The 14,648-nt window shown below is 41.6% G+C and overlaps 1 protein-coding gene across 1 annotated transcript in view; it reads left to right on the top strand.

Moving 5' to 3' along the window:
• The first annotated feature begins 1,472 nt into the window (after window positions 1-1,472).
• The window catches only part of LOC115143598 (neuroendocrine convertase 1-like), a 32,491-nt gene continuing 19,315 nt past the window's right edge, over window positions 1,473-14,648 (top strand). The window contains exons 1-5 of the mRNA XM_029684099.2: window positions 1,473-1,835; window positions 3,874-3,978; window positions 4,505-4,627; window positions 9,456-9,602; window positions 10,686-10,762. Of these exons, the coding sequence (XP_029539959.1) occupies window positions 1,647-1,835; window positions 3,874-3,978; window positions 4,505-4,627; window positions 9,456-9,602; window positions 10,686-10,762 (641 nt within the window). The 5' untranslated portion in view covers window positions 1,473-1,646. The remainder of the gene's footprint in view (window positions 1,836-3,873; window positions 3,979-4,504; window positions 4,628-9,455; window positions 9,603-10,685; window positions 10,763-14,648) is intronic.

Below are 14,648 nucleotides of genomic sequence, written 5' to 3'. Positions count from 1 at the left end.
ACTGGAAACACTTATCTCCCTCACTAGCTTTAAGCACCAACTGTCAGAGCATCTTACAGATTCCTGTACATAGCCCACCTATAATTTAGCCCAAACAACTACCTCTTTCCCAACTGTATTTAATTAATTTATTTATTTTGCTCCTTTGCACCCCATTATTTTTATTTCTACTTTGCACATTCTTCCATTGCAAAACTACCATTCCAGTGTTTTACCTGCTATATTGTATTTACTTTGCCACCATGGCCTTTTTTGCCTTTACCTCCCTTCTCTCCTCATTTGCTCACATTGTATATAGACTTGTTTATACTGTATTATTGACTGTATGTTTGTTTTACTCCATGTGTAACTCTGTGTCGTTGTATCTGTCGAACTGCTTTGCTTTATCTTGGCCAGGTCGCAATTGTAAATGAGAACTTGTTCTCAACTTGCCTACCTGGTTAAATAAAGGTGAAATAAAAAATAAAATAAATAAAAAATATGTTGTTATACAGGCTGTTATACACTGAGTATACACAATCCACAATCCATGTCTCAATTGTCTCAAGGCTTAAAAAATCCTTCTTTAACCTGTCTCCTCCCCTTCATCTACACTGATTGTAATGGATTTAACAAGTGACATCAGGCTCCTGATCAAAGCTTCCACCTGGATTCACCTGGTCAGTCTGTCATGAAAAAGCAGGTGTTCTTCAAGTGTTGTATACTGAGTGTATTAAGATGATAATATATGACCTAAATTCAAAGCACACACTAAATGATCTATTTCAATCATCCATGTTTTTCACCGACAATCATTTGCCCATCTGAAACCAATTGCTTGCTTTCACCTTGTCCTCACCCAAAGAGCTGTCCAATGCGGTGGTGCTGAAACAGCGTCTACACTACCGTGACGTGGGCTGCATAAATGCGTCACCACAGTGAGCTCTCCTGGGGGGGGGCGGCAAGTAACAGATACACTTGAAGACAATCGTCAATCTGAGGTTTTTGAAATTAAGTCGTGCCATTATCTTACACATCTCAAACACCCACACAGTATACTGCAATTCTAAAGGAAAATAGTGCATATTCTTGCTCTTGCATTTTCCTTGCACAATAACAACAACAAATCATAGAGATAACGCAATAATAACATAATTATTAAGTTTGGGCGTGCTTCAGGTGATGGTCTGAAGCTAACGTAGTCTATGGTTAGGCTCTGCACAGACATGTTGGGTGCACATACATTACTGTTATAGTAATCTAGTATTAATTCTTATACTCCTGCAAACTTGAATAAAAAAATAGAGGGATATTTTTAGATATAACTTTTCCCTCTGACGCTCTTTCTCCCCAACTGTCTCTCTCGGCACTCGAGCATAGCCCCTATCCCAGGTATAGACTCGTTGACGTCAGAGACCCTTCGTAATTTGACGTGTAAACATTCTCGTCCCCTTCCACGGTTTACTCTCCGCTTGCTTTCCTTGATGGTTCAATAAGGCAATAACGCCGTGACAGGTCCTCTCATTCCCACCCAGCACGTTGAAGGAAAAAAGACACGAACCAAGGGGAACAAACAGAAATTTATTTACTTAATATTACTTACATTTTCGTTTTGAATTGTCTTATATGCTTTCTAAGAGCATCAATCAAGTCGTATTTTCTCTGAGATGGAAATGAGATGTCGCCCAACAACGGTAATGTGCTGTGCTTTTGTGGTTCTGTTCTCCATCGCTCGTTCCGTGGATGCTTCATTCGGGGACAGACAGTACCTCAACGAATGGGCGGTGGAGATTCCGGGAGGACCGGACGCCGCAAGGTCCATCGCCAAAGAACTAGACTACCGACTGGTCCGCCAGGTATGTTAGCGCCACAGCAACGCCCCGAGACCACGTTTATCCTCGAGTAGTATTTGAACTGTGTACTTCTCTCTTTACACTATACAATTAATATGTTAAATTTGGCTCAGGGAATATCCTTGTCTTGGTCTCAGTAGCCTATTCAGCTTTGTTTGATAAATTATTCAGTTGGTTGTATTAATACATAGCTGTTGAAAGCTCATGGAGGGCGCCACGGCAGCCTCGTTGCTGATGTTGTAGCCCGTACAGCAGCATCCTTACTGAACTTCTGCTTCAGCCAAGATTAAAACACTACAACTATAGTGATTGGTGTATTCTGTCAATCATCTTCATTATTCTGGTCAGAGTGAGCAGGGAAATTCAATTGTGTAACCTATGAAATGTCCATGATTGTATTTTTTTACCATCAGTGTATTTCGGTATCACTGTTACTTTATATTAAGTAAATTGATATCATCAATCAAAAACAAATCATTCAGTCTATCAGTGTATTTGGGCAAAATATGGGGATCCAATCCATATTTGAAGACTTATTCTTTTGAACAAGTTCATTTTGTACTGTATACATTAGCCCCCTTCTGTAAATATGTCTATTCGCAATGTTGTAATTCACTGTCTACCTTGTCCAAAACATTAGGCCTGTACACCCACTGATGAGTTCTCTATAGTCCACTCAGAGGAACCTATCTCTCTGACTACACAGGTCAACAACCTATGTTTCCATTCGGCCAGGAGGATGGGTGCCATATCAGCATTATCAATATAATAGGCCTGAACTGTGGCTTAGAATCATTTATAGGTTAGGCCTAAATAATTTATGCAATTTTATTTTCATTTTATTTTCTCCCTTGACCAAAGCACCCTCTAGTGGCCTCATGGGTGGGTGTTTTAAATATTTTTAATAATTTCGTAATGAATAAACTTGTTTTTTTTTAACACAGAAAATCTGGTGTTTCTATGTCAAACGGTTTTGTTATATTTCAGTCTTCTGCGATGTATATAAAGTGTAATATTGGGATGTAAACTCAAAATGCAATACATTTCAACTATATCTGACATGGTACAGGTTTCTTCTTTTTTTTGTGTTAGGCATATGCTTTTGTTTCACACTAGATTTATTTAAGAATACCACGAAACACTCTGTGTGACCCTGATTTAAAAGGTAAACAGTAATATCTGTGATTGATTCATTATTTGCACATTTGCACAATTGGTGTGATATGGTGACAAACACCTGTAGATTCCGTGGGTTCAGCTGTGTTAACCTTTGCTTTCTGAGGAAATTGCTGAACAAAGCCTGCTGTAAATACAGTCAGGTCCGATATTATTTGCACCTTTTATAAAGATGAGCAAAAAAGACTGTATAAAATAAACAATACAAAATACTGAGCTATAAAAAAAAGTGAAAATTATATTATTGTAAATTAATACAATTGCTCAGAAAAATAGATTTTATCAAGTTATATAAAAAAAAATCTCCAAAATATAGGGGTCAGAATCATTGGGAACCTTTACTTTCAAACCTCCAGCCCCCCTTTAAAACATTTTTTTTATTCAACTAGGCAAGTCACTTACTAAATACCTTTTTGCCCCACTGTAGCTCAATATATCGATTATTTATTCTATGCAGTCTTTTTTGTTCATCTTATCAAGGGTGCTAATAATTTGGGACCTGACTGTATAAGTACCAAGGAAACTGGCACGGCTATTGTGGTATCTGCCTTCCAGTCACATAAATATAATAATATAATATCAACATCTACCGACGTTGGAGAACGATCTAAGGTAGCCTAATGATTTAACAAGCTGTTCAAGACATTCAAAGTGAGATGTGTGTAACATGACGCAAGGCGCTTGTATGGCGATGCCAAAGGAAAATGCCCATCCTGGGTGGACAATAAGATTCTATTCTATAATTAAAAAGGATTGCATTAACAATTACATGCAGTCCTCTGTTAGGGGATTGACAGGAAGAGGTTAATGGTGTTACACCACTGCTGTGAGATACTCAACAACCCACCACTCTCCTCGTCTGCAGATTGGGACGCTAGAAAACCATTACTTGTTCAAACACCAGACTCATCCTAGCAGGACGAAACGAAGTGCCGATCACATCACCAAACGCCTGTCTGAGGATGATCGGGTAAACAATCCTGTATCTGTAACATTGTCTGTGGCTGTGTCTGAACTGGTACCCTGTGTCCTATTTAGTGCTCTACTTTTGGCCAGAACACTTGTGCGTGTGCATTAGCAACGTAAACAAAAGGACAGTATGAACATAAGTCATTGACAGATTGTTTTGGCCTATGTGGTCCAGCGGTTATAGCTGCGGAACCCCGGCACGCAAGTATGCCAGAGTCGGCATACGTTTGAATCCAGCCCACTGCCCCTTTGACTTTAGCCTGGGTGCCAGTCTGTTTCTGCTATCATGCCAGCTACTTGTGAGATTGTCATGCCAACGACAATGCCTTGGCTTGACAACGACAATGGAGCAGGCGAAAGCACAAACAGATCTGAGACCGGGCGACTTTGAGTCCTCCTCCCCTCTATCTTCCCATTTCTCCAACTGTACTATCGCTTAAATAAAGCTCAATGAATATGAAATGAATGGGACTGCCCCACCCCTTATAAAAATGTTGATTGATTCTCTCATCTCGTTGGGTGTCTAGGTATCGTGGGCGGAGCAACAGTATGAGAAGCAGCGCAGTAAGCGGGCGTCGCTGGGATCATGCCGGAACTGTCCAGTGGACAAGCTGTTCGATGACCCCATGTGGAACCAGCAGTGGTACCTGGTATGTCCTGAAGAGCCACACATTCCTTTATCTTTCTCATAGGCTAAGTCATACCCAGTTGGTGACATATCAGTTTGGATATTAAGATTGGTCTATTAAGGTTGTTTTTTGGTTGTCTGGTGGTCCATGTGGTATTTTGGTTGTCATTGTGGCTAATAGCTGATGCCACAATGTTAGAATTCAAACCCTACATACACAGCAATCAAAAATGTGTTTTCTAACACTAGGTTGGGTGTTTATGTTATTTATGGTTATTTGGTTCTCATGGTGGCCAATAGCTGGTGCCAGAATTGAAGTCCTACATAAACTGCAGAAAATGTGTTTTCTGACCCGACCATCAGTTCAGATCCAGCTGGTGTCTTCTGCTGCCTTCTGTTTGGCCTGATTCACAAACACAATCCTAGCCTGGTCCCAGATCTGTTTGTGCTGTCTTGCCAATTCCTAATGGTCATAGTCACTAGGTATTGGCAAGACAGCACAAACAGATCTGGGACCAGGCTAACACAATCCCAGAGCCTTCTGAGATTCAGCGCTGGCAGGGATGGACAGCTCCCCAAATGCTGAGTGTGTCACAGTGCGGAGACTTTGCCTTCACAACCCTTTTGGATGTACAGCCATACATATTGTTTAGTGATGAGCTTGCAGGTCTCGTATTAGGGGTTTGAATATATGTTGTGGGATAGTTTATATCACAATTAGCACCTGTCAAAATGAAAGGAAAACTTTATATGTGCGAGGAATACTGTGTGTGTGTGTGTGTGTGTGTGTGTGTGTGTGTGTGTGTGTGTGTGTGTGTGTGTGTGTGTGTGTGTGTGTGTGTGTGTGTGTGTGTGTGTGTGTGTGTGTGTGTGTGTGTGTGTACATGCGTTTCACAGCGAGATAGGATGAGACAAATATCTTCAGCGATCACGCATGAATATGTATAGGAAACTTGAGAAATGTGAGACAATAGGTTTTTACTCTGTGATAAGCAAATGAATTAGTAATCATCCAAAATCCCAGGCAAAGGACCCATTTGTTGAATTGAACATGCTGGCCTGGTAGGCGATTGTAAGGGAAATCAACTTTCTCCCACCTTAATCCAGTGGAACGGAATAGGCCGTCACGCATTAAGGCCCAATTTAGCGGTTATTTTAGCCCATTGAAGCCAAGTGGATGATAGTGTCACAGCTGTGTATTCCCTACCGGATACATTACAGACAGCACATTCACTTTGTCTTGTGTTCAGGATTAACCTACGGTAGTCCAATTGGACTCCTATTCCATGTCATTAGTGATGGATTTCTTTCATCGGTTATGTTTCGATAGCTTCCAATAATAGCATTTTAGCAATTATTGTGAGAGTGGAGAGAGCAGTTTGTAATGGTTGATTCAAAGTACTCTGTCATTTATTAAAAGCATTGGCCGTGTCCAGATACCTTGCGTGTAACGCTCGTCTGAAGAAGAGGAGCGTGGTACGTGTTCATGATCATTTATTCAAACTGAACACTCGAACAAAATAACAAAGTGGAACAAAACAAAACAGTTCTGTCTGGTGCAGAAACACAAAACAGAAAACAACTACCCACAAACCCAGGTGGGAAAAAGGCTACCTAAGAATGATTCTCAATCAGAGACGATAGACAGCTGTCCCTGATTGAGAACCATACCCGGCCAAAACAAAGAAATACAAAAACATAGAAAAAATAACATAGAATGCCCACCCAAATCACACCCTGACCAACCCAAAATAGAGACATAAAAAGCTCTAAGGTCAGGGCGTGACATTGCGTCCTAAATAGTAAGCCATTTGGGTATGCTGAAATAGAACATTTTATAGTATGTAAAATGTCAAAGATTGTGTATGTTTATGTTTAGATGCCAGGATGTCGTACTCATTTCGGCTTTTTATCTAGTGCGAATTCGCTACGTGCTACCGAGGAAGATAATCGTCTTTTCAGACCCACCTGTGTTTGACAACAGGCCTAGCTAATAATCAGCTGATAATCAGACAAGGGGATTGAATACCGAAATGAACGAATGGTGGTAAACAAAGCAATTGCGCATAAGATGACACATTCTCAGTATGGGTGAGCCCACTATGTTGATATGTGTTACTTACTGAGTATATTTTTACTAAACAGTATGTTCTAAGTAGTATGATTAACACATAGTATGTCATTTCAGTAAGTAGTAGGCAAGACATATTTCAGACACAGCCATTAAGTCACTGTTTCAAATGTCTTCATCAGTTTTCCAGTCAACACCTGTTATTTCAAAGATAGGACGTGTGTTGTCTGTCTGTTTACATGCGTCAGTGTGTGTATTTTATCTGCTCTATCCATTTTCCCTGAACTTGATGTTATGAGTCACTCATTGCAGGAAATAAGAAAATAAATCGAGATGGCCCCTTTTTACTTATCTGGGCTGATGATCCTAATTGAATTGGTCATGAAGTGCTCTCATTTACTGTACGCCAGTAAACGGCCATGGCTGACAAACACCTACTCCCGCCCACTCACTTGTGACAGCACTCTGATTGGCCTGGGGTGGCCCTAGGGACTGTCAGTCAGGGACATCGAATAGGCAAGAAGCAACGAGACAATGTCAATGTTTATTTCTTACATTTCTTCTATGACGGCTTTATCTTTAGGAGGGCATCTACTCGACTATAGATCGGCAGATATATAGAAAGAAAGAAAGATAGAAAGAAAACAGTAGTAATAACCAAGAAAATAGAGATGTGAGGGAGTGGTGGGTGGGAGGAGATAGAGGAAGAGAGAGCAGCAATGAGACCGTAGTTATTGAGAGGATAGAGTGATCGTGAGAGGAAGGGAGGGGGAAATGAGTGCGTAGAGAGGTAAAGGGATGGAGGGAGGGATGGAAGAAGAGGACATGGACAAAGGTATGGCTGTACTGATGGACAGCAGAAACGAAGAGAGGTTGAGTTAGGAGCAGAAGGAAGTGAGCGAGAAAGACAAAATTGAGAGAGGGAGGGATGGAGAGAGAGATGTGGAGAGAGGAAAGATGGAGGGAGAGATAGTGACTGCGTGCAGGGAGAGTGTCTCTTTGTGTCCCAGGAGTGGGTGACTGCCTGATAAAGCAATCAAAGGAGTGACTCATAATAGATTGAGATTCCTAGCTCCGTCATGGGCTGTGTGTGTACGTGTCTGTGTGTGTGTGTGTGTGTGTGTGTGTGTGTGTGTGTGTGTGTGTGTGTGTGTGTGTGTGTGTGTGTGTGTGTGTGTGTGTGTGCGTATCATGCGTGCATGCATGCTGATCTCAGGTCTCAGTTTGTGCACGTAAGCGCATGTGAATGCCGATGTGTTTGTTTACCGCAAGTGTCCATTCTAAATGTATGCTTGTGCGTGCGAGCTGGGCTGTTTGGAGACAACAGGTTATGTGCCAGTCAATAGATGAGTCATCCAATAAGATACCAAGACAGAAGAGCTACAGAAGCCATCAATAGGACTGCACAGCTTGATTTCTGATATCTCCGATATGCTGCCACATTCATACATTTTATCATATATGTCATATATTTCACTGTTTTGTCAACCGTCCCTGTAGCATAAACGTATGGTGTGGCATCTGTGTGGATGGATGAATAGGATGGTTTTAAAGATCATTTTAAACAGAGACAGTCTCCCACAACCACCCTGATCCCTTCACTTCCTCCAGTAACCAGAGGGAAACAGAGAAAGGGGGAGCTAAAGAGGAGAGAGAGAGAGAGAGAGAGGGTAGATGGGCGAGAGAGAGAGAATCATTGGGGAGGAAATGGAGCAGGGGAGAGAGAGAGAGAAACAGAAAGACAGGGTCCAAAAGAGAGCGCAAGAGACGGGATTGAGAGGGAGCAAGAGGAGAAGAGAAAAAGAAGGCGAGAGAGAGAGAGAGAAAGGAGAAAAGGAGAAAGGAGAAAAAAGAGCGAGAGAGAGTGGCGTTCCGCAGTGTCTGTGCATAATGCGGAAGCAGAGCAGCTCCAAAATGTTCCTAGTCTTTTTTTTGTCCTGTCTCCTGCTCTGAATCATCCCATCTGCCCTCAGGGAGGACTGCTGCTAGCACGGCACTGCTGTACTCTTACTCCCCACTGATTAGCCAATTAACACTAGTTGGGCGCCCCACACATATACACACTCATTACATGCATTAAAGGGACCACTGATTATTAGATAGAGGATTGGTAGAGGTGACAGAGGCTTAGCCTTGCACTATGACACATAATCATGACATATTATCATTTTATTACACATCGCAAGATTCACAACCTTAGCACGGTCTTCATTGAACCACGTATATAAATAATTTAGTTCTGGGCTGAAATATTAGTCTGAACACTCTACATAACAAGGTTTTCTACCGTAAGCAGTCAAGAGAGCCAGGACAAAGCAACATATTAATAATGAATTGCTAAAGGTCCATGTGGGACATGACTGTCTCCATTAGCGAAGATGGAGATAGTGTAGCCCGACGGCCGTCTTAGGTTGACCTTTCTCCATTCTTTTCTTAATACTTGATTTTCACAGAGGCAATTTAGGTGAAGTACCTCATTCCTTAATTGTTAGAATGCCTTTTTTTCCAGTTTCAGTATAGGTGTGCTACTTCCTGTATGTAAATTCTGTGCCAATGTCATGCGTATGTCAATGAGCTTATAAACTCTATGAACACTGTATATATGCTTTAGGAATAGGGTTCAATAGTTCAACAATTGTCATGAAAACCTCTCTCTCTCCTTCTCTTCCAGCTTATATGACCTTAATGTATGCTTTAATGCTATATGTACTGTATACATGATTTAATTACAAATAACGTAAACTACTCTCTCCTCCTCCTCCTGTGTCGGCCATTCCAGCAAGACACTCGGGCGTCGTCCTCCCTGCCCAAGCTGGACCTCCACGTAATTCCCGTGTGGAGGAAAGGGATCACAGGGAAAGGAGTGGTCATCACCGTGCTGGATGACGGTCTGGAGTGGAACCACACCGACATCTACCCCAACTACGTAAGTCCACATTTCCATGGCAACAGAAATCACTAAGGGAGACCGTTCCCATAGCAACATCGGTGACACTTACACAGCCATCCATGAAGCACTAATAAGCAGTAATAAATTGCAATATGATAGGTGGTGATGACGGTTGTAAGCGTGCATAGATTATGGAATGGAATTATTATGGAATTATTATGGTCCTGGATTATTTTTTTGTGGTTGTGTTGACAGGAACTACAGTATAGGTGGCTTGGAGGCAAACAGTTCTTTCTCTATGAGACACAAGGGATTGTGAGACAGCCCTAGGGTCTTTCTAGAGAGGCAGAGAGAGAGAGAGAGAGAGAGAGAGAGAGAGAGAGAGAGAGAGAGAGAGAGAGAGAGAGAGGAAGTATGACAACAAGGCTGACTATAATTAGCGCGACTGTGATTAATCAAAGGGACTTAATCAAGCGAGACGCTTATCCATCTTCACTCAAAGTCTCAAAGCAGACCTGTTTCAGTGATTCTGATGCAGTGTAGGTATAAAGGTGCAGCCTGACCTCAGAGCCATACGAAACATACTATACACATTTTCCTGCATCGCCAAGACTTATGATATGTACTAATCGTGTAGTTACTTTAGACAGAAACAAAAGTAGGGTGGTAGGTCCGGGGAGGATGGGTGGGGGCGTATACCTCGAACCGACTAGCGATCCAAAGGTTGCATCGAGTCGCACAGGGGACAACTGTGGCATTTTAGGTAACCCGTTTCCTAAACCTTTTCGTGTTTCTTCGTTAATAAATAGAAGAATGTCTTCACATCACGCTGCGCCTTGGTCTCCTCCATTCAACGAACGTGACAGTAGCAATAAACCTTTCAGACGAAGACATATTGACAAATGTTTCGACATTCCCCTTTCTCAAAAATAATGGCTTTGTTTCAGCCCTAAATAATTTCCTACCTCGTCCTCTTGTCTGGTGTTCAACCATCCATGTAATTTACATGTCCCTCTCAGTGACAGGTCCCCGGTGCGGTCACCTAAGTGGGTTAAGTGGGTTGACAGATTGGGTTCTGGAGCGTATGGTGATTTTCCCTTCTCTCTCTTTCTTCTCCAGGACGCAGCAGCCAGCTACGATTTCAATGACAACGACCCTGACCCCTTCCCCAGATACGACTCCACCAATGAGAACAAGTAAAGTGTCTATTTATTTTAGGGATATGCCTGCTATCATGTTTTTGTTGTTGTGAGAAGCGTGTAGCATTTTTCACACACATTTGTCTCTTTTCAAATCCTCACTTGTATATTCATTATTTACATGCATTGGCATATTACTTATGTGGGCTATGTAGCATAGTAGCCAATAAAAATGATCTTGACATCCAGTATTAATGGAAAGTACATGTTCCTCATTGTTCGGGTCCCATGCAGTCTGGTGACCACTATAAAACCCATGTAATCCTGTTCCTAGTTACAGCATCCTCACTGTCGATTACACAACTAGATAAGAAGGGGAGCAGCCAGCTATCCTGCTAGACACACACAGGTCACACTCGCTGGAAATGGGCATATCTGGCACACACAGATGGAGCTGTTGATGTAACAACAGTTATATATATATATATATATATATATTTTTTTTTTTTCTCGCAGATTCCCAAGGAATTTATATATTTACCATTTTTCTACATTTAACGTAAAATACAGTATTTATTGTACTACATACAGTGAGTATAGAAAGTATAGAAAACACATAAAATCAGACGTTTTTCGGCTTTATTTACACACAGTAACCCACAATATCCAAAACATAAAAACTCTGAAAACGAATTACAATGAAGACAGTAAAATACCGTATTTGGATAAGTGAACACCCCCCTGAGTTAATACTTGGTGGAACCACCTTTTGCTTTAATTACAGCCATGGGTCTCTTTGAATATGTCTCTACTAACTTTGCCCACCTAGACTGTGCAACATTTGCCTACTCTTCCTTGCAGAATTCTTCAAGCTCGGTCAAATTGCATGGTCACCGCTCAAGGACTGCACTCTTCAAGTCATTCCACAGAGTCTCGATGGGATTTAGGTTGGGGCTCTGACTAAGCCACTCAAGGACATTCACCTTCTTGTCTTTCAGCCACTGTATGGTTGCTTTGGAGGTGTGTGCTTTGGGTCATTGTCATGTTGAAACGTGAACCATCTTCCCGTTGTCAACGTCCTGGCAGAGGGCTGCAGGCTCTCCTCAAGAATTTGTCTGAATTTTGCACTATCCATTTTCTCTTCTATCCTGACAAGTGCTCCAGTCCTTGCTGAAGAGGTCTTGGAATTTGTGATTTTTGGAAAAGCTCAAACAAGACTTGATGTGGCTTTTTTTGAGGAGTCTTTTTTTTCTTGCCACCCTCCCATAGAGGCCAGATGTGTGGAGCGCATGTGATATTGTGGTCACATGCACACATTGACCAGTCTTTGCCATTAAGGCCTGAAGCTCCTTCAAAGTCGCCATTGGCTTCTTGGTAGCCTCTCTGATCAGTCTCCTCCTTGCCCGGTCATCCAGTTTGGAGGGACAGTCTGATCTATGCAGGGTCTGGGTGGTGCCATACTCCCTTCTACTTCTTAATAATGGTATTAACTGTGCTCCGAGGGATAGACAAAGCCTTTGAAATCTTTTAATATCCATCCCCTGACTTGTGCCTTTCCACAACTTTATCTCATACATCTTTCCACCCAGAGTGGATTATTTGCTTTGAATTGCACTACTAAGCAGTAGAGTCCTCTGTGAACAACTGCTTTTAATCTGACCTAATACAAATCAGTACAATTGATCACAGATGGATGCCAATTAGCTTGATTTGTGATCTGGAAGGTGGTCGGTTATGCCTCAGAAAGTTTGCAATTGCAATTGTAAGGAGGGGTATTCACTTATCCAAATAGGTTATTTTACAGTTTTTTCAAATTTGATAAGTTTTCATTTCAGGCTGTAAGGCAACAAAAGGTGAACATTTTGAAAGGGGGTGGTGATTTTCTATACCCACTGGACATGCCCATAAGATTGTAGCCTGGGAGCCATATATGTTGTACTGTAGGTTAGTGTTTGAGTCAGTAAAATTAGTGCCAGAATGACATTCAGACTGGAAAGATTTAGTTGATAGCCCATCTCCCATTGTGCTTGTTAGCATTAGCTTGTGGTAGATCCCATAGATGTAGAATTACAGAATTACAGATAGTAGAATTATATTAGTTATATGCCTATGCGTACAGTGGCTTGCGAAAGTAATCATCCCCTTGGCATTTTTCCTATTTTGTTGCCTTACAACATGGAATTAAAATATATTTTGGGGGGTTTGTATGATTTGATTAACACAACATGCCTACCACTTTGAAGATGCAAAATGTTTTTTCTTGTGAAACAAACAAGAAATAAGACAAAAATATGGAGAGCTTGAGCATGCATAACTATTCACCCCTCCAAAGTTAATACTTTGTAGAGCCACCATTTGCAGACATTATAGCTGCAAGTCTCTTGGGGTATGTCTCTATAAGATTGGCACATCTAGCCACTGGAATATTTGCCCATTATTTAAGGCAAAACTGCTCCAGCTCCTTCAAGTTGGATGGGTTCCGCTGGTGTACAGCAATCTTTAAGTCATACCACAAATTCTCAATTGGATTGAGGTCTGGGCTTTGACTATGCCATTCCAAGACATTTAAATGTTTCCGCTTAAACCACTCAAGTGTTGCTTTAGTAGTATTCTTAGGGTCATTGTCCTGCTGGAAGGTGAACCTCTGTCCCAGTCTCAAATCTCTGGAAGACTGAAACAGGTTTCCCTCAAGAATTTCCCTGTATTTAGTGCCATCATTCCTTCAATTCTGACCAGTTTCCCAGTCCCTGCCGATGAAAAACATACCCACAGCATGATCCTGCCACCACCATGCTTCACTGTGGGGATGAAGTTCTCGGGGTGATGAGAGGTGTTGGGTTTGCAACAGACATAGCATTCTCCTTAATGGCCAAAAAGCCCAATTGTAGTTTCATCTGACCAGAGTTCCTTCTTCCATATGTTTGGGGAGTCTCCCACATGCCTTTTGGGGAACATCAAACGTGTTTGCTTATTTTCTTCTTTAAGCAATACATTTTTTTCTGGCCACTCTTCCGTAAAGCCCAGCTCTGTGGAGTGTATGGCTTAAAGTGGTCATATGGACAGATACTCCAATTTTCGCTTTGCAGCTCCTTCAGGGTTATCTTTGGTCTCTTTGTTGCCTCTTTGATTAATGCCCTCCTTGCCTAGTCTGTGAGTTTTGGTGGGCGGCCCTCTCTTGGCAGGTTTGTTGTGGTGCCATAGTCTTTCCATTTTTTATATAATGGATTTAATGGTGCTCCGTGGGATGTTCAAAGTTTCTGATATTTTCTTATAACCCAACCCTGATCTACTCCACAATTTTGTCATGGTGTCGCTTGCTTGGTGGTGCCCCTTGCTTAGTGGTGTTGCAGACTCTGAGGCCTTTCAGAACTGGTATATATATATATATCATATATATCAGATCATGTGACACTTAGATTGCACACAGGTGGACTTTATTTAATTAATTATGTGACTTCTGAAGGTAATTGGTTGCACCAGATCTTATTTAGGGGCTTCATAGCAAAGGGGGTGAATACATATGCACGCACCAGTTATTTTTTTCACTTCACTTCACCAATTTGGACTATTTTGTGTATGTCCATTTTATAAAATCCAAATAAAAATCCATTTAAATTACAGGTTGTAATGCAACAAAATAGGAAAAATGCCAAGGGGGATGAATACTTTTGCAAGGCACTGTATAAGCCAACCATAGCAACTCAAAGCAGTCCATTTGACCAAAATGCCACATCGTCGAAATCTCTCTTTCTCTCTTTCTCTCTCTCTTTCTCTCTCTCTCTCCTCTCTCTCTCTCTCTTTCTTTCTTTCTGGGCCTTTGTCTCACAGACAATACCTGTACATGATGACTCACTCTAAGCCAGCTGTGAGGGTTACACAAACACACACTCAGCCCCACTTCCCACCCCTGTTAGTGCACTCTTTTGTTGTCAATGTGCTCTGA

The sequence above is a fragment of the Oncorhynchus nerka genome, linkage group LG15, assembly GCF_034236695.1.
Source record: "Oncorhynchus nerka isolate Pitt River linkage group LG15, Oner_Uvic_2.0, whole genome shotgun sequence".
NCBI classification, from domain to species: Eukaryota; Metazoa; Chordata; class Actinopteri; order Salmoniformes; family Salmonidae; genus Oncorhynchus; species Oncorhynchus nerka.
This window is presented reverse-complemented; position numbering and strand designations above follow the sequence as displayed.